The sequence below is a fragment of the Pelodiscus sinensis genome, chromosome 30, assembly GCF_049634645.1.
Source record: "Pelodiscus sinensis isolate JC-2024 chromosome 30, ASM4963464v1, whole genome shotgun sequence".
Lineage (NCBI taxonomy): Eukaryota > Metazoa > Chordata > Testudines > Trionychidae > Pelodiscus > Pelodiscus sinensis.
Window position 1 is genome coordinate 2,845,258 of NC_134740.1, and position 25,036 is coordinate 2,870,293.

The 25,036-nt window shown below is 43.7% G+C and overlaps 3 protein-coding genes across 3 annotated transcripts; all 3 read left to right on the forward strand.

Annotated features, from left to right (window-relative positions):
• The first annotated feature begins 108 nt into the window (after nt 1–108).
• LOC102456971 (olfactory receptor 10C1-like) lies at nt 109–1,065 on the forward strand. The gene has a single exon (XM_006128284.3). The coding sequence runs from the start codon at nt 109–111 to the stop codon at nt 1,063–1,065; it is 957 nt and encodes a 318-aa protein (XP_006128346.3).
• A 10,202-nt stretch (nt 1,066–11,267) lies between these two features.
• Nucleotides 11,268–12,194, forward strand: LOC102456727 (olfactory receptor 10C1-like). Its single transcript, XM_025187345.2, has one exon. It carries the CDS (start codon nt 11,268–11,270, stop codon nt 12,192–12,194), a length of 927 nt encoding a protein of 308 aa, XP_025043130.2.
• Nucleotides 12,195–23,785: 11,591 nt separating this feature from the next.
• LOC102455489 (olfactory receptor 10C1-like) lies at nt 23,786–24,724 on the forward strand. The gene has a single exon (XM_006128279.3). The coding sequence runs from the start codon at nt 23,786–23,788 to the stop codon at nt 24,722–24,724; it is 939 nt and encodes a 312-aa protein (XP_006128341.2).
• Nucleotides 24,725–25,036: the final 312 nt, after the last annotated feature.

Consider the following 25,036-nt stretch of genomic DNA (forward strand, 5'->3'; position numbering starts at 1 on the left):
ATGGGTTAGCTAGATAGATAGATTGCATGGGCTGACTGAAAGATGTCACTATTAATTTACATGAATAACATATCAAACTCATGTGTAACTTTCTTTTTAATTCTTAAGATGAAATATGCTGAAGAAGAGATGACAAATGACACTTCCATGGGCAAATTTGTCCTATTGGGTTTCTCTAACCACCCCGACCTGAATCTCATGCTGTTCATGGTGTTTCTGTGCCTTTACATCATCACCGTGCTGGGCAACCTCCTCATCATCGTCGTCATAAATGTCGACCCAGCCCTTCACACCCCCATGTATTTCTTCCTTAGGAACTTGTCCTTCCTTGAGATCTGCTATACCTCTGTCACCGTGCCGAAGATGCTGGCCAACTTCCTCGCCGAAGATAAATCCATCTCCTTTTTCAGTTGTGCTGTGCAGCTGTATTTCTTTCTCTTCTTTGCTGTCACCGAGTGCTTCCTCCTTGGGTCGATGGCCTATGACCGATACAGCGCCATCTGCAACCCGTTACGCTACACGGCCGTCATGGATAAGAAGGTTTGCAACAAACTGGCTGCAAGCTCGTGGATCAGTGGCATCCTGGTGGCCCTGGGACACACGGCCTTTATCTTTCAGCTTCCCTTTTGTGGCTCCCACGTGATTGACCACTTCTTCTGTGAGATCCAGCCACTGCTGAAGTTGGTGTGTAGGGACACCTATTGGAATGAGATCCAAATCATTGTAGCAGCTGCCTTCGTCCTCCTGATACCCTTCTTGTTGATCATGGTATCCTACGTCTGTATCATCTCCACCATCCTGAAAATGCAGTCCGCCGAAGGCCGGCGCCGAGCCTTCTCCACCTGCTCCTCCCACCTCATCGTAGTGACCTTGTTCTACGGGACGGCCCTCGTCATGTACGTCCGCCCCAAGTCCAGCTTCTCTGCAGAGGTGAACAAGTTGCTCTCTTTGTTCTACTCAGTGTTCACCCCAATTGTGAACCCCATAATCTATAGCCTCAGGAACAAGGAGGTGAAAGATGCCTTGAGGAAAACAGGGATGAAGGTATTTCACCCGCAAAAATAGACCTTTCCTCCCCAACGGGATTGTTCCCTGGGGAATATCTCAGCTTTCAAGAGACTCTATATTTGCAAGGAGACCAAGATGGACTATATAATAATTTATCTCATCAAACTTAGTGCTGGTCTGCTTTTTCTGAAATGTTTATTTCAATTAAATATTTTCATTAAAATTTTGAATTTCGATAAAATAAAAGAGTTTTTTTCAACCACTGGTTGGCCTAAAATAATTGGAATTTAATAGAAAATAAAATGGGGGAAAAATAAATAAAAAATGAAATTATATAGATCCCTCCTCCCGTTGTTTCAACAGTTCAAATTCGAATATAGGTACATTTTAGAACAGATCTCGCATACTTTAATTACGAATCTGTTCCCATATTCTCTGCTCAATTGTTGAAATGCCTGATTGGTAGAGGACATAGAAAATGTTTTTGGTAACTCGGTAGGTGGAGTTCACTTTTCATTATTTAAAAAAAAAATGCTTTGAAAGGAATTTCAGGTATCTGAGAAAGATTTCAGGTATCTCCCGTCATCTGAAGAAGTGGGCTGTGTCCACGAAAGCTCATGATACCATCTACATGTTTTGTTAGTTGTTACAGTGCTACCAGATTATTTGTTGGTTTTTAATGTTTTTCTGTTACAGACTAACTCTGCTACCCCTCTGAAGCTTCAGAAAGAACATCAGTATCTCTTGCCCCTTATTTGTCAATCAGTTCTACGTGATCAACATCTCAAGCCAGGTCTCCGCTTGCCACACCAGAGATAGATCTTCTGGTGTTTGATTGAGTGGGTCTAGTTAAGACCCACTTAATTGAACTTTGAAGATGGCTTCAGTGATGATACTTCTCGCAAGTCAAGAGGAGTAAGGGAGGCCAGTGGGAACAAAGCATTTGTTCCTGTCGGCCTCCCGTGTGAAGATGGTGCCATATTTTATGTAACTGAAGTTGTGTACCTTAAGCCAAGTTCCCGAGTCTAGACCAGCATATCTTTTCAGGCACGTTTTAATTAATTTCATGGTCATAGTGTTTTAAAAATTGTAATTTTCATTATCTCAATGGTTTAAATCTGGAATTTCAGTGTTGAGGCTGTAGGGATCCCAATCCTGAGCTCTGAAGACAGCGGTAGAGAAGAAAGGATGGAAGAGTGTAATACGGCCACCCTGAGCTCTCTGCTTCTGGTGGGACACCATCTTCAGAGCGGTGCCCATTGCCAGCAGCCCCCCAGCTCTGAAGACAGTGCAGAAGTAAGGGTGGCAATGCCAGGACCCCTCCCCCTGCCCGATGCAACCCTCCTTTGAGCCAGAACCCCCCTTTTGAGAAACATTCTCCACTATGAAATCGGAATCACATATGCTATGTCTAGACTACATACAATTTTTGAAAGAGGATGTGCAAATTCCACAGGAATTTGAATGAGGATCTTTTGAAAGTGAAAGTAGCGTGGACACGTTCTTTTTTTTTTTTTTTTGAAAAAACAACAACCCTTTTTTGAAAAAACCCCCCACTCTTCCTTAAAAAAGGAAGTTTAGGTGGGGGTTTTTTCAAAAAAGTTTTTTTTCCTGAAAAACTACTTTCACTTTTCAAAAGATCCTCTTTCGAAAGTGAGATTGGAAGAAGATAGGCAAATGCTGATGGAATTTGCATATCCTCTTTAGAAAAAAATCATAGTTTAGACATACCCATAGAGTAAAAGCAGGCAAAAGACCAGACATCATGAGGGGGAGACAAGATTTCATGGTCTGTGCATTTGGTAGGGCCCTAATCATGAGATTGCACATGGGACATCTGAGGTCTAAGAGGAGGATTGCATTGATGGTCAATGTTAAGCCAGAAGAGCAGGGCCCAACAGGGTTGTGGATGCACTTCAAGACAGAATCGATTAGGGATAGTTACTTTTATTAATCTCACTATGTCACTACTATTACCAGGCATAATACAGCTAAATGATTACACAGCTCCTGCAAAGTGACACATCAATAAGCACAGGCCGAGCAATGCATATAAGTGAGCAACAGACACTTGGAAATGCTTACTCCCTTCAGACTGCAGAAAGTCCCATTCTGGTCACCTCGCACCAGGCCACGGTGGACATGGCTTCAGCTGGGGAACCTAAGGCACCCTTCAAGGTCTAAGTCCCTGGTGAGACTCCCAGAGGGGTGGGAATCCCAGTGATTTTATACTTTAGCTGCTTACCGAGTGTCTGCGAGTTGGCCCAATGCCACTCTCAATGTTCCCATGGGGCTGAGAGCTGAGGTCATAATATTTATACCATACGAAGTTCTCGGCTAGCTAGCAAGGGGAGTTTTGGCTGTTGAAGGCCATCTGATAAAGAACACCCAGTGTTTTCACCAGCAGTCCTCAAGGCTGGCTTAGAGGAGCACAAATTTAATCCTTGCACAGCTGCTGCAATGTGACACATCAATAAGCACAGGCCGAACAATGCATATAAGTGAGCAACAGACACTTGGAAATGCTTATTCTCCTTCAATCTGCGGGAAGTCCCATTCTGGTCACCTCGCACCGGGCCACCGTGGACATGGCTTCAGCTGGGGGACCTAGGGCACCCTATGTCTCATGCTATAGTCAATACATAGAATCATAGAATTACAGGGGTTGGAAGAGACCTCACGAGTTATCGACTCCAACTACCTGCCCAAAGTAGGGCCAACCTCCACTAAACCATCCCAGCCAGGGCTTTTTCAAGAGAGGCCTTAAAAACCTCTAGGGATGGAGATTCTACTCCCTCCCAGGGCTTCACCACCCTCCTATAGGAATCGCTTTTCCTAATATCCAACCTAGACCTTCCCCACTGCAACTTGAATTCATTTTTGTCATTCTCCAATCCCAGGATACGTATTATAATTAATCACAGCGTCTTTCTCTATGAAGTATGGAAAGCTGCCTCATCCAGCTAATGGGAGTGGCCACATTGAGGTGTTTGTACCCTTAACTCTGCCCCTCAATTGGAGTCCAGTTTCTAGGTTCAGGCTAAAGAAAAGTATCCTCCTCGGGTTGGGAACCCCAGAGGACGAGTTCGGTGCAGCTGCAGCTGCCATGTAATTTTTAGCTTGAGGGCTAAGGTATTTTCCTGGGAGGTGGAAGATCTCCCACTTCAGTTCTCCTTCTGTCTGAGGAGGAGAAGGAATTTGTAGAGGGGTTTCCTACTTCTCAGTTGAGGGTCTCGACTGAACTGATGGATATTCTGCTCTGGGCTTCCTTCAGCCTCTCCTGGTAAATGGAGTTCGTGCTATGCTACATGAACATTAGAGTCATCAAAGCAGAGCACTGGGGTCCTGGGTCCAAGGGAATGCCCCAGCCACGCGACTTGAAGTCATTCTCACGTGCTCTATGGCCCAATATATATGCAAGGATTTCTCAGTAATGGAGCAGTTTTTAGAGGAGAGATTGAGCGGGACCAGTGTTGAAACATCTCAGTGTTGAGGACACTGCCCAGAGAGGTTGGGGCTCCCTGTTCAAATCCTTTCTATTTGTGGTCCTCCGTTATTGGCTGGGTGTGTTTTCTGGCTGGGGGCCGTGCTGGAGTGGCCCATATAGCCCATGTAGCAGGCCTCAGCTGAGATTTTCAAGAAAATCACTAGGGGTGAGTGTGCTTGGCCAGGTTTGCTGTTAATGATAGAACACTAGAACAGGAAGAGACCTCGAGAAGTCATCAAGTCTAGTCCCCTGCCCTCATGGCAGGACCAAGTACTGCCTAGACCATCCCTGAAAGGTGTCTGTCCAACCTGCTGTTGAATATCTCCAGAGATGGAGATTCCACAACCTCCCTGGGCAATTTATTCCAGTGTTTGACCACCCTGACCGTTAGGAAGTTTTTCCTAACGTCCAACCTAAACCTCCCTTGCTGCAATTTAAGCCCATTGCTTCTTGTACTATGCTCAGAGGCCAAGGAGAACAATTTTTCTCCCTCATAAAAGCCTCTTTGGGTATGTCTACACTAGCCAACTTCATTCAAACTAAGGTGGCTAATGTAGTCATCGAACTTGCAAATGAAGCCCGTGATTTAAATATCCCAGGCTTTATTTGCATGTTCCCGAGCACCGCCATTTTTAAATGCCCCATAATTCGAACTCCCTGCCCGCAGCTACATACAGCACGGGCTAGGTAGTTCGAATTAGGAGCTTTAATTCGAACTACCTAGCCTGTGCCGTGTGTAGCCGCAGGCAGGGAGTTTGAACTACGGGGCATTTAAAAACGGCAGCGCCTCGGACCATGCAAATAAAGCCCAGGATATTTAAATCACGGGCTTCATTTGCAAGTTCGATGACTATATTAGCCACCCTAGTTTGAACTAGGGTGGCTAGTGTAGACATACCTTCAGATACTTGAAAGCCATTACCATGTCCCCCCTCAGCCTTCTCTTTTCCAGACTACACAAACTAAATTCTTTCCCTACTAGCTCATGTTCTCTAGACCTTAAACCATTCTTGTTGCTCTTCTCTGGACCTTCTCCAGTTTCTCCACTTCTCTCCTGAAATGTGGTGCCCGGAACACAATCCTCCAACTGAGGCCTCATCAGCACCAAGTCGAGCAGAAATGAAGCATGCTGTGAGTGACAGAGGTCAGTTTTACACATACGCTGAAACATGCGTGTCTTTTACCATGGACTAACTCTGTGAGCAGCCGGGCGGGGCCTTCCAGTCTCCCTTCAGCCAGGTGAATATTAGGGCGAAGTATCTTAACATTGGTAAATAGAGACAAACCATCTGGGCTAAACAACTTACGTACCTCCTTACGTGTTTCATGGCATGGTTGTTACCTCCCCTTGTTACCTTCCCGATATTTCGGAAGAAACATCCCGACTCATCCCTTCAGCCAAACCACATCATTTTACGTTGTTTTGGGGATGGCCTTATGCTAGCCAGCTGGAAGATGTTTCCCTCTTCAGTGCTCGCGGTATCTGTGCCAAGTTCTCATTCTGGACAGTGAGGCTGTGTCGACACTGGCCACTTATTCCGGAAAATCAGCCACTTTTCCGGAATAACTTGCCAGCTGTCTACACTGGCCCCTTGAATTTCCGGAAAAGCACTGACCATCTAATGTAAAATCATCTGTGCTTTTCCGGAAAAACTATTCTGCTCCTGTTCGGGCAAAAGTCCTTTTCCGGAAAACTGTTCCGGAAAAGGCCAGTGTAGACAGCACAGATTTCTTTTCCGCAAAAAAGCCCCGATGGCGAAAATGACAATCGGGGCTTTTTTGCGGAAAAGCACATCTACATTGGCACGGACGCTTTTCCGGAAAAAGTGCTTTTCCGGAAAAGCATCCTGCCAATGTAGACACGCTTTTTCCAGAAATACTTATAACGGAAAACTGTTCCATTTTAAGCATTTCCGGAAAATCATGCCAGTGTAGATGTAGCCTGAATGTTTAAGGAAAGGGGTGGTGGGTTCGTGTTCATGCTGGCCACTGTACAGTCTTGGCAATAGGGCCTGTCTTTCAATTTTTTAATTGGGGGTTGGACACGATGACCTCCTGAGGTCTCTTCAAACCCTACGATTTTATGATTCCATAAGTAACTTTTGCTCATTGTCTGACTCCCGCTAAATTTAGTTCACACCAACAGGGCCTGACTTTAGTTTAGGCCTTAGGCCTCATTCTAGGCCGGACCTTTCAGGCTCTCTCTTTCTTCAACGCTCATGAGATAGAGGAGCACTAAAACAAGGACTGAGTACTATGGCAACTAGTCATCCCAGCCAGTGCACCAAGAGTTATGTGGGAGGCCCTCTTCCTTGGCCATTTTGTGTGGAGTTAGGTATCCACTGAGCAGGCCTTCCGAATTCGGACTCAGAAGTGACGTTGGCGAAACTGTGCCTCGCTTCTCTAGTTAGCAGCTCACACGTGGCCTTATGCACAACATAGTATCGAGACGGCACAGTATTTTTATTAAAAATGTAGAATGCTATACGAGTAAGTTGGCTGACATTAAATGCATTAAGAACTGGCTAATTGTTATGCCTCAAAGTTTAACTGTAAACAGGGACCCATAGCAGAATGGGAGGTTGTGTAGCAAGGCCACCTGCAGGATAAATTCTCTGCCATACACCAGTCAATATTTTTTTATCAATAACATCAAATCAGCACTGATCTTATTTGTGGATGACACAAAAATTAGGGAGTTGGAAATAACGAAGAGGACATTGATTTTCTTGGTGACACTTGCATAAGCCAACCATTTGCTTTTCAAGATGTCTGACTTTAAATGTAGACATCTGAACACAAAGAATGCCAGCCATATTGACAGGCTACCTCCGGAAATGGTGGGACAGAAAACGATTTGGGGGTCATAGTAAAAAAATCTCGAAGTGCAACGCTGTGACTAAAAGACATAACGGGGTCCTGCAATGGATAACAGGGCAACTGACAGACTAGCTGGGGTCCTGGACAAGGTGGGGGCGGGGCCTGGAGAAAGGGCGGGGCCTTGGTGGAAGAGGCAGGCCTGGGTTTAGCCTCCCTGAGCCAGCCCATAAGCTCCTATAATTCTCTGAAGTCAAGGGGAGTTATGCACAAAAATACCTTTAAAGCCATGATTCGGGGTGCCTAAATCACTTTAATAAACAACACTTACATTTGTAAATCACATCGATTATCTAAAAAACACTTACCCGATAATAATTAGAGTGACACTGAGATCATCTTAGTTACACTGAAAATAATATGAAAATTCATTGTTTTTAAGAAACTCCCTTTGGTGGAGGCGTCATGGGTGGAAACCATTATGTTCTCAGTTGTGTTAAGAGAAGTGTGTTGTGACCATTCTGCTCTTGTCGTTGGGTGGGAACAGTATAAAATCGATGGCATTTTATGAGAGGAGTCCTACAATTGGACCAAGCCATGAGGTCATTGCTTAGTGATGAGAGGTGGCATTTAGATATCTGCCAGGGGATTTAGGTACCTGGGTGCCAACAGGATCTGTATCCCAATGGCACAAAACATTAAGCTCTATATTCTATTTTTATCGAAATCATTACATGTTGGGAAATGATTTAATTGCGGGAAGAATATCCATTGAATAGTTGTGTTATAGTTTCACGTAATGGGTCCTTTGAGATACACCAGAAACCAGTTCCCTGGAGAGTCCAAAGAAGCTCTTAAATAGTCCACTTCCATCCATGACTAAATATTTTGGTAATCACAGAGAAAGCGACAGAGGAGGTGAGCCTTGTTTGATTTGACTAGAAATACATTAATTTTCTCCTGATTATTCTAATAGAGCTGAATTTAGAGATTCTCGTGCCATTTCTATTATTGTTTTCCCACCAAAATGCATTCCACTTTCAAGTTGAAGTCCCGACTTTCACATCTCTGTGAGTTGAAAGCCACGGATGACTCCCCTGCAGCTAATAGCAAAACGAGTGGAAAATTCCACCATCAGAAAGGGCTGCTTTGATGACATTTGCACGGGAACATGTTGACTTTGTCTAAATTTCAATCCAATATTATCAGACAGTTTTGACTTATCTCTGCCTGTCAAAATGCTAACACGGGAACATACGGTTCCAACATAAAGGCTAAGTTGTCAACATTTTATTTGATCATGAAATTAGGATTAAATGGGGGAATCTCAGATTCATTGCAAAATTAAATATACCAAGAATAGTCATACACTCATAGAATCCTAGGGTGGAAGAAAGCTCAGGAGTCATCGAGTCCAGCCCCCTGCCCAAAGTAAGACAAACCCCAATTCAATCACCCCAGCCAGGGCTTTGTTGAGCCAGGACGGATTCCACCATTAGGGACCCCATCCCGGTGATTTTCCACCCTCCAAGGGAAATCGTTTTTTCCTAATCTCCAACCTCCCCCACTGCAACTTAAAAACTTTAGTTGAACTTAGAAAAGAGACAAGTAAGAGGGGGAAATGAGAGAGATCTGCAACATCACAGTTGATGTGCAGTAGGTGAAAAGGGAAGTTGTATTCAGCCCTTCACGTAAGACTAGAATCGGGGTCCACCAATGAAATGAATAGGCAGCATATTTAAAACAAAGAAAAGGATGTTTTTCTTCACTCAAAGCACAGTCACCTTGGAGAAAGTCATTCCTACAGGATGCTGTGAAAGCCAGAAATATAACAGGGTTCAAAGAAGAATTAGCTAAGTTCATGGAAGATTGGCTCATCAGCAGTTACCAGGACACACTGTTGACTCATCTCTAACTTCTCATCCACTCTAATTTCTATATCCTTTTCTGCATAACTCACTTAGCTAATTGGTCCCTCCCCTGCAGAAATGCTGTGGATTCTTTTGTATGAAGTGTAGGACTATGCACTTATCCTTGCTGAACTCATCAGATTTCTTTTGGCCCAATTCTACAGTTTGTACAGGTTTCTCTGTCGTCCAATGTATCAACTACTCCCTCCACTAGTGTCCTCTGTGAACTTGCTGAGGGTGCGAGTCAACCCAACATCCTGATCATGACTGAAGCTGAGCAACCAAATTAGCCCCAGGACCGACCAATGAAGTACCCACGTGATATCAGCTGCCAACTAGACATTGAACCATAAATGGTAATCATTAAGCCTAACAATCTAGCTGGCTTTCTGAACTACGCAGGCTCTTACTACCTTCTCTAAATTGTCCAAGAACCAGGCAGCACAGTTGAGATACATTGGGGTAAAATCATGTTTCACTCTTTTCACAAAGAACGTCACTTTCAACGTGGTTTTCGATTCTTATCGGGAGTTCAGTCTCCATTTCCAGACATAGTGTTCTATATTTTAGAGGTCATTGTTGAACCCTTTCTCAATACCCTGGACATCTCGTGTGTGTTGTCATACCACAATCATCTGCATATCGAAATTTTCTCTTTAACCCTCTTCTTTTGTGTTCATTCCCTCTGTAGCACTGGGCACCGGCCACTGTGAGAAGGAGGACCCTTGGGTGGATGGATGACTCGTGTGATTCACTGTGCACTCATGTTCTTACGTAAGAGCAAAATTGGTGGAAATGAAGAGGATTGGTAAACATTTCACCTATGGAAAAAAGAGAAAGATTAATGGGTGGATCATGGTGGATAAATAGAGGTAGGGAGGATAAAGAAAGAGCAGACAAAATAAGTGTGATGAGGGATACAGGCACTGAAGTCAATGGCCTATTGTCGGTCTTGTAGAGAAGAGAAAAGAAGGAAGCCATCTGCATAGCACTCTGAATAACATACACCAAACATGTGTTTCTCATGTAGAGAGGTGGAATGTCTACACAATAGAATTAGGATAAACCAATCCATGGTCTTGGTTGAGGTGTCTCAGCCTAACTTCCTTGATTGTGCCCCACACCCGAAGAAAATGAGATAAATGGCGACACTGACCTATGAGAGACTCGAATGCAGATTCTCACAAATTCCACCAGGGTAAGTAAAAACTCCACCAGGTCCAGTTGAACCTCTGTTTCATGTAATTATGTGATTACGCTTTATGTAATTATAATAGCATTGATCCAAATATATGCGCCTTTGATGCTCGCACAGAATGGATGTATTTCCACTGAGTTTATTTACACACACCAATATAAAAGCAGGGATCCTGAGAGAAGGTAGAAAAACATTGAATTCAGGAAAGTTACTCCAGATTTAGAGGGCTGTGACAAGACATTAGATCCAAAATGGTGTCAATCCTGATTCATATCAGACAGACAGACAGACAGACAGGCAGATAGATAGACAGACTAGGTTTATGAGGATAGACAGAGAGAGAGAGAGAGAGAGAGAGAGAGGGAGACGAGGTGTATGGGATAGCTATCTTGATTTAATTCACTGTACCCAACCAATGCACAGTTTTCCTTTCCTATAGATAGATGAGGTTTATGAGGATAGACAGATTGAGAGAGAGAGAGAGAGAGAGGAGGTGTATGGGATAGCTAGCTCGATTTAATTCACTGTACCCAACCAATGCAGTTTTTGGATGGATGGATGGATGGATGGATGGATGGGGATAGACAGATTGAGAGAGAGAGAGAGAGAGAGAGAGAGAGAGAGGAGGTGTATGGGATAGCTAGTTAGATTTAATTCATTGTACCCAACCAATGTACAGTTTTTGGATGGATGGATGGATGGATGGGGATAGACGGATTGAGAGAGACAGAGAGAGAGAGAGAGAGAGAGAGGTGTATGGGATAGCTAGTTAGGTTTAATTCATTGTGCCCAACCAACGTACAGTTTTCCTTTCTGTTTCTCCATGTACAAGGTGCTGTGGGAGAGAATGAGGAACAAGACCTCCGTGACTGAGTTCATCATCTTGGGCTTCTCCAGCCACCGCGATGGGAATCTCATTTTGTTTGTGGTCTTTTTATGCCTCTACATCATGACTGTGCTGGGCAACCTCCTCCTTCTCGTCGCCATCAGCGTTGACCCAGCCCTCCACACCCCCATGTATTTTTTCCTCAGGAACCTGTCCTTCCTGGAGATGTGCTACACCTCCGTCACCCTGCCCAAAGTGCTGGCCGACCTCCTCTCCACGCGCAGAACCATCTCCTTTCTGGGTTGTGCCCTACAGCTGGCTTTCTTTCTGTTCTTCGCTGGATCCGAGTGCTTCCTCCTGGTGTCGATGGCCTACGACCGCTACTGCGCCATCTGCAACCCTCTGCGCTACACGACCATCATGAACAAAAGGGTTTGCCTTCAGCTGTCGGGAGGCTCGTGGGTGTGCGGCACTCTGGTGGCTCTGGAGCACACCATCTTCGTCTTTACCCTCCCTTTCTGCAGCTCCAACGTGATCGACCACTTCTTCTGTGAGATCCAGCCGCTGTTGCGGCTGGTGTGTGGCGACACCTACTGGAATGAGATTCAGATTGTGGTGGGAGCAGCTATCATCCTCCTGCTGCCATTGCTGCTGATCCTGGTGTCCTACCTCTACATCATCTCCACCATCCTGAAGATTCGGTCCACCACGGGCCGGCGCCGGGCCTTCTCCACCTGCTCCTCACACCTCATCGTGGTGACCTTGTTCTACGGGATGGCCATGGTCATGTACCTGCGTCCCAAGGCCAGCTTCTCCCCAGATGTCAACAAGTTGCTTTCTCTCTTCTACTCCGTGGTGACTCCAATCCTGAACCCCATTGTCTACAGCCTCAGAAACAGGGAGGTGAAAGATGCCTTAAGGAAAACAGGGATGAAGCTATTCAGTTAGCACACCGGGTACAACTAGACTGCTCTCTAAAATCAAAATAAGGTACACAATGTGCGTTACACCAATTGCATATCTTATTTTGATTTTCTTTTGAAAAAGGCCATTTCAAAATTTGGGGCATCTATTTCAAGCCAACCCATATTCCTTGTGGAATGAGGTTTTACCGGGCTGCCGAAATAGTATGTCTGTTATTTTGAAAATAATTTCAAAATAGAAGATGTGTTCTTTGGACGTGGGATAGCTATTTTGGGATACCTCCAGTTATTACGGGATACCCGTGGGTAGACTTACCCACAAAGCATTTCCCTACAGCTGGTTTGGAATGTGTAGCTCAAAGACGACTTTACACCTCAAACGAAACTTAATGTTTTCCGAGCTTCACCAGGAGTTCTTAAATGTACAGCTGATCGACCTGTCCTGAGGTATTGTGTGTCCAAGAATTTTTTATTAATATTTTCACAGCTGATGAAACAAAGGAGGAAATATGATTTAATGTATTCCTTTAAAATCCCCTTCTGGCATTCAAAGACAATTCATGTAGTTAAAATAAAGAAAGGGAAATGAAAACTTTAAACTTCTCTCAGGATTTGAGCAGCTCTTACTCTGTAATTCAAGGATGTCGGGATTTAATTAAAAAAAGATGTCTCCCTTATTTCAAACAGAAGTGTTGAGAATTGCTGATGTGATCTTTTACTCCCAAAACTACTGACAAAAATTGGTTTGGGGTAAAGATATTTCCATTGGGCCCCTGAGGTCAAAAAGGGCATTTGCATTCTTGGCATGATGCTCCTCGGGGAAATCCAGGGTTGCTTTTAGTGAAATCAGAAGGAAGTTTCTGAAATAAATCATTGAATCATAGAATTACGGAACACTAGAATTGGAAACGACCTTGAGAGGTCATCAAGTCCTGTCTCCTTCCCTCATGGCAGGGGTTGCGACTAATCTGGAGGATAGGGTCGTCATTCAAAATGACCTGGACAAATTGGAGAAATGGTCTGAGGTAAATAGGATGAAGTTTAATAAAGACAAATGCAAGGTGCTCCACTTACGAAGGAACAATCAGTTTCGCACACACAGAATGGGAAGCGACTGTCTAGGAAGGAGTACGGCAGAAAGGGATCTAGGGGTTATAGTGGACCACAAGTTGAATATGAGTCAGCAGTGGGATGCTGTTGCAAAGAAAGCCGCTCTCATGTCCCCTCTCAGTCTTCTCCTTTCCAAACTAAACAAGCCCAGTTCTTTCAGTCTTCCCTCATAGCTCATGTTCTTTAGACATTGAATCATTCTTGTGGTTCTCCTCTAGACTTCTCCAGTTTCTCCACATCTTTCTTGAAATGTGGTGCCCAGAACTGGAAATAATCCTCCAGGTGAGTCCTAATCAGCACAGAGTAGAGTGGAAGAATGACTTCTCGTGTGTTGCTCACAACAGTGTCACACTGTTGAGTCATATTTAGGTTGTGGTCCACTATGACGCCAAGATCCCTTTCTGGGACTGCTTCCTAGACAGTCGCTTCCCATTCTGTGTGAGAGACATGGATTGTTCCTTCCTAAGTGGAGCACTTTGCATTTGTCTTTATTGAACTTCAGCCTATTTACCTCTCACCATTTCTCTAGTTTGTCCAGATCATTTTGAATTATGACCTTATCCTCCAAAGCATTTGCCACCCCTCCCAGCTTGGTATCATCTGCAAACTTAATGATGGAAACATAATGATGGAAGCTTCCAACCAGAAGAAAAAGGTCTCACAAGATCCAACGACTGGAAGTTGAAATAAGACTTTCAGACCGGAAACCAAGACTTACCTGTTTGGCAGCAGGATTAATTACTCACTGGAAAAATTAACCAAGGGTCAATGCCGATTTTGCCTCTCTTACTATTTTAAAATCAGGATTGGATGTTCCTCCCCTTCCCCCCAAAAAAATATCTGTTCTAAGAATTATTTTGGGGACATTCCGTGGAAAGTGTCATACAGGTGGTAAGTCTACAAGATCACAATGGGCCCTCCTGGTCTTGAAATCTATTCATCTGGATGCTACAAGAGGCCTCAGTGTTCATGCACAGAGCCTCATGAGTAGGCATTAAGGCAATGGGGACCCCAGGAAATGGAAGTGCATACAGCTTTCGGAGAATACCAGTGTTAGCTAACTCTGGGATTTGGGCACCTAAAGGGGCAGTTAGGATATGTTTCCACTGCATGGCTATTTCAAGATAGCGGAGGTATCCCGAACTAGCTACCCCATGTCTACACTAGCTACCCCATGTTGACACAGGCCGCCCACTGATTCAAAATATTTTTTTTCAAAATAACAGGTGGGCTATTTCACCATCCCGGTAAACCTCGTGGCACGAGGGATAAGGGATGGCTCGAAACAGCACATTATTTCAAAATTTGGTGCTGTGTAGACGTGCCAAATTTCAAAATAAGCTATTTCCAAATCGATTCGAGATAAGATAGGCAGATTGCATATTTTATTTCGAGTTTAGGGTGCTCTGTAAACACACCCCTTGTTATTTTGAAATGCAGCGTAGACATGCCCGTAGTCACCAAACTCTCTTGGTCGATCTAAATCTTCCACAGAATATGGGTCTGGGGGTAACATTTCCATGTTCCCGTTGACTTGTCTTAAAGGCCAGAAAGTCAAAGGTATTCTGGTCATTCAGGGTACATCTAGACTGCAACGCTATTTCAGGATTATCCCAAAGTACCAGAGTATCCCAAAATAGCTATCCCACATCTTCACAGTAAGGTTATTATTTCGTGCTTAATACTCCGATATTCCTATAAACCTCATTCCTCGAGGAGTAAGGGACATTTCAGAACAGTGTTTCACTTTGAAATTTGGCACTGTGCAGACAGCGCCCTATGACAAAATAAGCTATTTCAAAATTGCATCATAAGAAGCTACGCAACTTCCAGTTGCAGTGCATTGTAGACACACCGTCAGTACCCAACTCTCAGCCAAGCCAATGGGAATTAGGAATGTTCTTACCTTGGGAAACATGGGCCTACTTGAATGTGACTTGAGCTCGTAAGTCACTTAGGCTACATCTACACTGCACGGTTTTTTCGGAACAAGCTACTGCAGAATAGTTATTCCAAAATACCTTATTTTGAAATAGCATGTCTACACTGCAGGGAAACCTCCAAATGAATCTGAGTCCGGCTTCCCTAATGTAGATGTGCTCTCTCGATTTACAGCCCCAGGGGGAATAACTTAGAATGCCCTGGGGAGGGGCTATTTCGAAATCGCAGCAGTGGAGTGTCTACACACGCCTTATTTTGAAATAGCTATTGCAGAAGAGGCGTTATTCCTCGTAGAATGTTTTTACAGAAGTCGGAAGAAGCCATCCGTTATTTTGAAATTATTTTGAAATAACGGATTTGCTATGTAGACGCTCGCATCGTTATTCCGAAATAACTTTGCTATGTAGACGCACCCTTAGAGTTGTGGGAAATGATTTAGATTAGATTTTTTTTAGACAATTTTACCCCAGGTCAATTAGGAGCAGGTTCTGCCTATCTTCTTTGCCTTGAAAATAATGGCCCATCTGTCGATGAAGGAACAACTTTCGTGTTTTTAAGAATCTCCCCTTTGCCCATGTGAAGTTGCCATTTCTTGAAAGCAACATTAACTGGGGTATAATGGGACATTTATGGCCTTTCCTTGGTTGGAAACTCTATGCACCTCAGCGGCAATTTGCTGGTGGCATCTTGCATATAGACCAACCCTTCAAGTCTTTGCTTTGTTACAAGATGTGGAATTTGGAAATGTGCCCATGGGATTTAGGAGCTTAGGGCTAGCTGGTTATTTGTCCCATAGATGCAAAACATTCAATGCCAACATGCTACACTATTGAGATCATTAGATGTTTGCCGCTGATTTCAAGAGGAGAAAGAATATTCCCGTAATAATTATGTTACGTCTTCATATAATGGGTCCTGGGAGAGAAAGAAAAAAACCAGGCCCTTTGTGATTCTAAAGAAGCTGTTAAATATTCCTGTACCATGAGTGACTGAATTCTTTGGCCATCATTGAACGGAGATGAACGTGGGCTACGGAGCAGGTGAGACCTTTCTTGATTTGCCAAGACTTACGTTTATTTCCGTTGGGGTCTTCTAAATGAGATGCATCTTGATGAGTTTCGTGAAATCCCTCCAGTGTCTTGAACTGAAATGGGGTCCATTTTCGTCTCAAACCCCAACTTCAGACACCCTTCAGTGGAACACCAGGAGGAACTCTAGTGCTGCGAATTTTTGAACCATTTCAAAACATTCCAGTGCACTAATTTTCCATCGGAAAATGCCAATTGGGTGCAATCAATACATTTTACAAAGCAATGTACCGATTCTGAGATAGCATTCTGTTTACTTTTCCTTTCTTTTCTATTCTAATCAAAATGATACCAGTGGATAGAAGAGAAATGGCAAAGTTTTACTCCTATTTTTCATGGGCATAACTGCACTGATCTCCATGAGTTATGCTGGGAAAATGATGGTCTCAGTCTCAGAGAGGTGGCCATGTAAGTCAGTATCGGCAAAAAAAACGAGGAGTGCTATGGCACCTTAAAGACTAACAGATTTACTTGGACATAAGTTTTTCATGCCATGCATATGACGAAGGACCCACAAAAGGTCATGCTCCAATAAATCATACAATCATAGAACGCTAGAACTGGAAGGGACCTTGAGAGGCCATCAAATCCAGTTCCCTGCCCTCATGGCAGGACCAGGCACTGTCTAGATCATCCCTAATAGATGTCTCTCTAACCTGCTGTTAAATATCTCCAGTGATGGAGATTCCACAGCCTCCCTCAGAAATTTATTCCAGTGTTTCACCACCTTGACAATTAGGAAAAAACATCCTAATATCCAGCCTAAAACTCCCTTGCTGCAATTTAAGCCCATTGCTTCTTGTCCTATCCTCAGAGGCCAGGAGAACAATTTCTCTCCCTTCTCTTTGTAACACGTATTAGATACTTGAAAGCTGCTATCATGTCCCCTCTCAGTCTTCTCTTTTCCAAACTAAACAAGCCCAATTCTTTCAGCCTTCCCTCCTAACTCATGTTCTCTAGACCTTTCATCATTTTTGTTAGTCCAATCTATTTGCCTTTACAGTGCTACAAAACTCCTCATTGTTTATAGTATCGGTGTTTATTTGTGACTTATGTTCTTTTAAGAGAGAAGAGATACGTACCCTAAATCATTGTAGATGAACCAAGAGGTTTGCGACACTGGCAAAATATTAATTTCCATCTAGTTGGGCCTCGTGAAGGAGCCCGAGAAATCGAGACTATTTCATTGAACAGAAAGCCCCGTATAGTTACATAAAATTAAATAGAATGAATAGAAACTGCATTCAGTTATATTAATTCCTTATTAAGGCAGACTTTTAAGAGAACAGTAGCCCAATGGCAACCACAGGACGGGAGTAGTGATAATTTTTTTGAGATGTGATTTTATCATCGTCAGCAACATGCTAATGAAATAGTTTAAAATTTGCATTAAAAGTAAGTTCTTGTTGACTAACACGGTACATTCAGAAACTTACAATACAGGTTGAACTTTTCTAATCCAGCACTTTCTGGTCTGACAAGATCCGCGGTCCGGCATGATATTAGTTGGCTTTATGTCCTTTTTCATATTTCCCCGTGGTCTGATGATGTTTATTTACAGCCACCAGTCCTGGCTGACCGTGTTCTGTTCTGTTCTTAGCTCTAGGGGTACATTTACAGGGCAACATTATTTTAAGAACATAAGAACGGCCGTACTGGGTCAGACCAAAGGTCCATCTAGCCCAGTATCCTGTCTGCCAACAGTGGCCAGCACCAGGTGCCCCAGAGAGGGTGGACCGAAGACAACGATCAAGCGATTTGTCTCCTGCCATCCCTCTCCAGCCTCTGACAAACAGAGGCCAAGGACACCATTTTATCCCCTGGCTAATAGCCTTTTATGGACCTAACCTCCATGAAATTATCTAGCTTCTCTTTAAACTCTATTATAGTCCTAGCCTTCACAGCCTCCTCTGGCAAGGAGTTCCACAGGTTGACAACACACTGTGTGAAGAAGAACTTCCTTTTGTTAGTTTTAAACCTGCTACCCATTAATTTCATTTGGTGTCCTCTAGTTCTTCTATTATGGGAACTAATAAATAACTTTTCTTTATCAGCCCTCTCCACACCACTCATGATTTTATAGACCTCTATCATATCCCCCCTCAGTCTCCTCTTTTCTAAACTGAAAAGTCCCAGTCTCTTTAGCCTCTCCTCATATGGGACCCGTTCCAAACCCCTAATCATTTTAGTTGCCCTTTTCTGAACCCTTTCCAAGGCCAAAATATCTTTTTTGAGGTGAATAACTAGTATTATTTCAAAGTAACAGTCCGTATCTACACGGCAGGCAGTTGATTTATGTCAAAATACTTTCAATCTGGAGGATTTCTGACTCCAACTCCTGTAACCCTCATTGTACGAGGAGTAAGGCTACGTCTCGACTGCATTGCTTTTCCAGGATCCTGGAGGTATCACGGAAAAACAATGCCTCAAGGAATGTGTGCACTTTTCAGAAAAAAAATTGAAAAAGCAGACACGCTCTTCCACTATCCCTGTAAACCTTGTTCTATGAGGCAGAAGGCATGTGTCCAAAGAACTCTTTTGTTCTGAAATTTGGTGCTGTGTAGATGCACCAAATGTCAGAACAGACTCTTTCGAAAGTAAATTGGAAAAAGCGATGCAATTTTTCCGATTGAACTCTGCAGTCTAGACGTAGCTGAAGGGAAGTCAGAAGAAGAATGCTCTATTTCGAAATAAGTGGATGGTCCTAATTTTGAAAGAAGCTATTTCAAAATAAACAATGCAGTTGACGTAGCTCAATTTGTGCAGCTTACTCTGACTGAAGCCCTGCTGTGTAGACGCACCTTAATTGACCCCTACATGTCTTCTCAGAGCCCAGTAAGCCATGGAAGTGTTGGTCATATTGTGCTTTTTTTGCAAGAGAAAAGGTGCCAGTAATCCATTACCTGTGGCTGTAAAAAGCACTGGTCATACTGATGGAAAATTCTCTCGTTCAGGACTAGAATTGAGGGTGCTGGACTAGAGAGGTTCATCCTGTATATAACTGAGGTAGGCAAATGCCTGTTCAATGCCTTCATTACTGCTTGAATGGCTCTTTCACAGGCTCTGCTAATAGCTCTGGCCAGCCTTTTAAATTTGAAGTTAACTAGATCCTCTCTGGAGGAAGTGGATCTACAGGCCAGGGATAGGAAGAGGTGGGTGGGAAGACATTAAAACCCAGCGGTGCCCCAGATTTTCAGGAGCCCCTATGCAGCTGCATATTTCACTTACAGGTAAGGCCAAACCTGCTCCTGCCAATTTCCTTCTAAAGATTCCTTAAATTTAACTCTTATCTATTTCAGGAATAACCCCAAACTTTTGTAATTCAACATTCTTCCATTTGCACTAATCAAAAGCATCCTCAATGGGCATTTCATTGTACACACTTGGGCCGTGTCCAGACTCAGGGTTTTTTTCGGGAAAAGTAGCCTTTTCCCGAAAAAACTTCCCCTGCGTCCAGACTCAAGCCACGTTCTTTCGAAATTATTTCGAAAGAACGCGGCTTTTCTTTCGATGGCGGTAAACCTCGTTTCACGAGGAAGAACGCCTTCCTTCGAAAGTTCCTCTTTCGAAGGAAGGCGTTCTTCAATGTAAAGAGGCCGTCTTCGAAAGAGAGCATCCAGACTCGCTGGGTGCTCTCTTTTGAAACAGCAGATTTCTCTTTCGAAAGATCCGCCTGCAGTCTAGACGCGATCTTTTGAAAGAGGCTCTTTCGAAAGATGCTTTCGAAAGAGCCTCTTTCGAAAGAAGCCTGCAGTCTAGACATAGCCTTGGAGCTTTCTCAGTTAATTTTGCGGCCAGGGTAGGAACTGTCTTGGTGTCAGGAACTTCTTCTAAGGTAGTCAAATACTCAGCAATATCTTCTGTCTTATGTGGGCGAATTAAAAATGGTCCCAATGGTGGATTTTTGGGGATCACTGGGGTAGGTGAATTCTGGTTTGGCTTCTCCAGGAAGTCGGAATGTTATTTTCACCCTCTTTCTCTTTCTTCTCCCTTATTTCCTTCTCCCTTGTCTTCAGTTCTCCCGTTTCAATATTCTCCAGTGCTCTCTTTCTTTTTCTGCAGCGTGCAGTCTGAAAAACGTTACGATGGCTTCGCTGCTTTCTCTCCTTTTCCTGCTTCTCTGCCCCTACATCCCTTTCCTGAAAGAAGCACATTGAAAATAACCAACCAGTCACCTCTGCCTGACTGGATATGTCTAGACTGCTCTACAAAATTATAAAAAAAGATACACAAATTGTGTACCTTATTTCAATTTTATTTTGAAATAGGCTATTTTGAAATTTGATGCAGCTACACGGCACCAAATTTCAAAATATAGCATTATTTCAAAACACTCCTTATTCCTCGTGGAATGAGGTTTATGGGGATGTCAAAATAGCCCATCTGTTATTTTGAAAATTATTTCAAAATAGCAGACGTGTCCCTTGGACATAGGGTAGCTATTTCAGGATCCCAAAATAGCCTTGCAGTCTAGATCATGTTTCTCAACTGGTGGTACGAGTACCGTTAGGGGTCCTCGAGAGACATCTGGGGGTACATCTACACCACTGAAAATTGGAGAAAACTGAATTTTTGTTTTAAGTTTTACAGCGCTTTATTATTTTTGTACATTTTATACCCCAAAATTTCATCGCCCACCTGGCTACGATTAAGTTGTTTAAACAAATGTGTTGCAATGGTAGAAAAAATTGTGTGTCTGAAAACTGTAGAAACTGGGGGTACTTATGTTTTTTTAAAAAAGGGGTACTTTATAAAAAAGGTTGAGAAACACTCTTCTAGATGTATCTCCTGTTCTTAGGCATCACACTTTTTTCCCCAGAGTAAGAAGTGCAAATCTTGCTCAGTACCACAATTGGGTGAGGTGTAGGTTGGCTATGAGGAAAATGATTTCCCAAGGAAGGTGAGGAAGCACTTGGATGGGTTCTCTAGGGACAGGAGGGCATCTCCATCCCTAGAGGTTTTGAAGTCCCGGCTTGACCAAGTCCTGGCTCAGTGGATTGAAAGCTTCAGAGGGGAAGCCGAATTAGTATGTAACTGGAAAAACTTTTAAAAAGAAACCAACGAATGGTCTAGCAGCACCTTAAAGACTAACAAAACATGTCGATGGCATCATGAGCTTTCGTAGGCACAACCCACTTCTTCAGATGACCGGAGTTATTAAAAGTGCAGTTGCAAAATAAATAAGGGATGAGGGGAGAGAGAAGGAAAAAAAGAGAAAGAAATAGTCAACTAGGGTATGTCTAGACTACAGGGTTTTGTTGACAGAAGTTTTGTCGACAGTATGCTTCTGTTTACAAAGAGCGTCTAGACTACATCCAGTTCTGTCAACAAAGCAAGCCTCTTTGTCGACATAACAGTGTGGATGCAAAGGACAGTGTAGATGCAATAATGCCTTCTATCGACAGAACTCTGTCAACAAAAGGCGTTATTCCTCGTAGAATGAGGTTTACATACGTCGACAAAACTGCTGAGTTCTGTTGCCGTTATGTCGACATAACTCAAAGGCAGTATGGACGCAGGTATAGTTTTGTCGACAAAAGTCCCCTTTTGTCGACAAAGCCCTGTAGTCTAGAAACACCCCTAGGGTTTGTCTAGACTACAGGGTTTTGTTGACAAAAGTGGACTTTTGTCGACAAAACTATACCTGCGTCCACACTACCGCTGAGTTCTGTCGACATAACGTCGATAGAACTCTGCAGTTTTGTCGAAGCTGGTAAACCTCATTTTACGAGGCATAACGCCTTCTGTCGACAGAAGGTGTTATTGCATGTAAACTGTCCTTTGCGTTCACACTACCATGTCGACAAAGCAGCTTGCTTTGTTGACAGAACTCAATGTAGTCTAGACGCTCTTTGTCGACAGAAGTTTTGTCGACAGTATCTGTCAACAAAACTTCTGTCGACAGAAACCTGTAGTCTAGACGTACCCCTAGAGTCTCCATGCATGAAGCGGATAGATAAGTTGCAAGTCGTTCTGAAGTTCCCGTTGTTTGTTTTTTTATGTCATTCGGAAGTGGCATGTAGCGGGCCATCCTGCCAATGGCTCTATTCATACCTCTGTGACAGGACTCAAACTTGAAAATGAAGCTAAGTTCCAACCTTCCCTGGGTATTTAATATAAAACATGGAGATATACCTCATACAGCTGGAATGGACCTTGAGAGGTCATCGACTCGAGTCTGCTGCCCTCACAGCAAGACAAAGTTCAATCTCTGATAGATTCGCCCCCGATCAGTTCCCTCAAGGGTTGAACTCACAACCATGAATTTAACAGGCCAATGCTCAAACCACTGAGCTAGCCACACCTGCAAAGCTTACATGATTGGCCCAAAACAACATGGTGACTCGGAGATACATTAACGAGTACCTGGGTAGATTAAAGTGATCTCCAACTGGTGTCTGTGTGTAACCTTTTTGGATATCAGATTTGTGTCCATTAATTCTTTTCCGTAGAGACTGTCCTGTTTGACCAATATCCATGGCAGAGGGGCATTGAGTTGGGGTTGGTCCTCTTTTGGGTGTGGAGGTGGACTTAATGACTCCTGAGGTCTCTTCCAACCCTGGCATGCTATGATTCGAATTGTGTATTTTATCTTGCTCAGTGTGTGGCTGTGATGGACTCCCCCAAAATACTGCTTACACATGTGGTTGCCTCATCTCAAAAAAGATGTATTGGCATTGGAAAAGGTTCAGAAAAGAGCAACAAAAATGATGAGGGGTTTGGAACGGGTCCCATATGAAGAGAGGTTAAAAAGACTTGGACTTTTCAGCTTAGAAAAGAGGAGACTAAAGAAGGATAGGATAGAGGTCTATAAAATCATGACTGTTGCAGAAAAAGTGAATAAGGAAAAGTTATTTACTTATTCCCACTATATAAGAATGAGGGGTCAACCAAATGAAATGAATAGGCAGCAGGTTGAAAACAAACCAAGGGAAGTTTTTCTTTATTCAGCGCATTGCTAACCTGTGGAACTCCTTGCCAGAGCATGTGGTGATGGCTAGGACTTTAACAGGGTGCAAAAAAGAGCTAGAGAGATTTCTGGAGGTTAGGTCCATCAATGGCTATTAGCCAGGATGGATAGGAATAGTGTTCCTAGCCTCTGTTTGTCAGGGGCTGACAATAGATGATAAGAGAGGGATCACTTGATGATTCCCTGTTCTATTCATTCCCTGTGAGGCACCTGACACTGGCCACTATCAGAAGACAGGACACTGGGCTAGATGAACCTTTGGTCTGACCCAGTCTGGCCGTTCTTAAGTTCGTATACATGAACGCTCCCAGGGTCACTGAAGGTTTGAATCACACAAAGCAAGGTGCCAGACAAATCCCCTCCATAGATAGATAGATACAGGGTATCGGATAGAGAGAGAGGGAGGGGTATATGGGGATAGATAGAGAGATCGATAGATCATAATCAGTTTGACTTGATATAAAATATCAAACTAACAAGTCTTCTTTTTGATTTTCAAGAGAAAATATGGTGACGGAGAGAATGAGAAATAAGACCTCCGTGACTGAGTTTGTCATCCTGGGCTTCTCGAACTACCCCGACATGAATCTCGTCCTGTTTGTGGTGTTTCTGTTCATTTACATCCTCACCGTGCTGGGCAACTTTCTCCTCATCCTTGTCATATATGTCGACCCGGCCCTTCACACCCCCATGTATTTCTTCCTCAGGAACTTGTCCTTCTTGGACCTCTGCTACACCTCTGTCACTCTGCCCAAGATGCTGGACAACCTCCTCTCTGACCGTAAGACCATCTCCTTTGCCAGTTGCGCCGTGCAGATGTTTTTCTTTCTGTTTTTCGGCGTTACCGAGTGCTTCCTGCTTGCGTCGATGGCCTACGACCGCTACAGCGCCATCTGCAACCCGCTGCGCTACATGGCCATCATGAATAAGAGGGTTTGCCTCCAGTTGACGGGTGGGTCGTGGATCTGCGGCACCCTGGTGGCCGTGGGGCACACATCCTCGCTCTTCACCCTTCCCTTCTGTGGGCCCAACACGATCAACCACTTCTTCTGTGACATCCAGGCGGTGCTGAAGCTGGTGTGCGGGAACACCTACTGGATAGAGATCCAGTTCATTCTGGGTGCTGGCTTCGCCCTCATGGTGCCTTTGTTAATGAGCCTGCTCTCCTACGTCGCTATCATCCCCACCATCCTGAGAATCAAGACGGCTGAAGGCCGGCGTCGGGCCTTCTCCACCTGCTCCTCACACCTCATTGTGGTGACTTTGTGCTATGGGACGGCCCTCATCACCTACGCCCGCCCCAAGTCCAGCTACGGCATGGGGGAGGAGATGGTGTTCTCGCTCTTCTATTCCGTGGTGATTGCTTTCTTAAACCCCATCATCTACAGCTTCCGGAACAAAGAGGTGAAAGACGCTTTGAGAAAAATACCCATTAAATTGTTTTAATACATTCAGATAATTTCTTTTCTGACGGATGAATCTCTGAGAAGTACCTTACTCCAAACGACATTTCCTTTACTGGAGTATCTCTCAGACAGCATCTCAGCTGTCAACGAGATATTTGCCGTGTGTAATTCAGTGTTGGAAAATTGGCTGAGTTTTGTATTTCCATGCATTTTTTTCTTTAACATTTCAAATTTAACAAAATACATGAAGAAATATTATCATTTGCAGAATTTTTTGTTAGTATGACAGGTCGAACTTCTCTTGTCCAGCACCCTCGGGACTTGACCGGTTCTGTACCAGAGAATTTTCCGG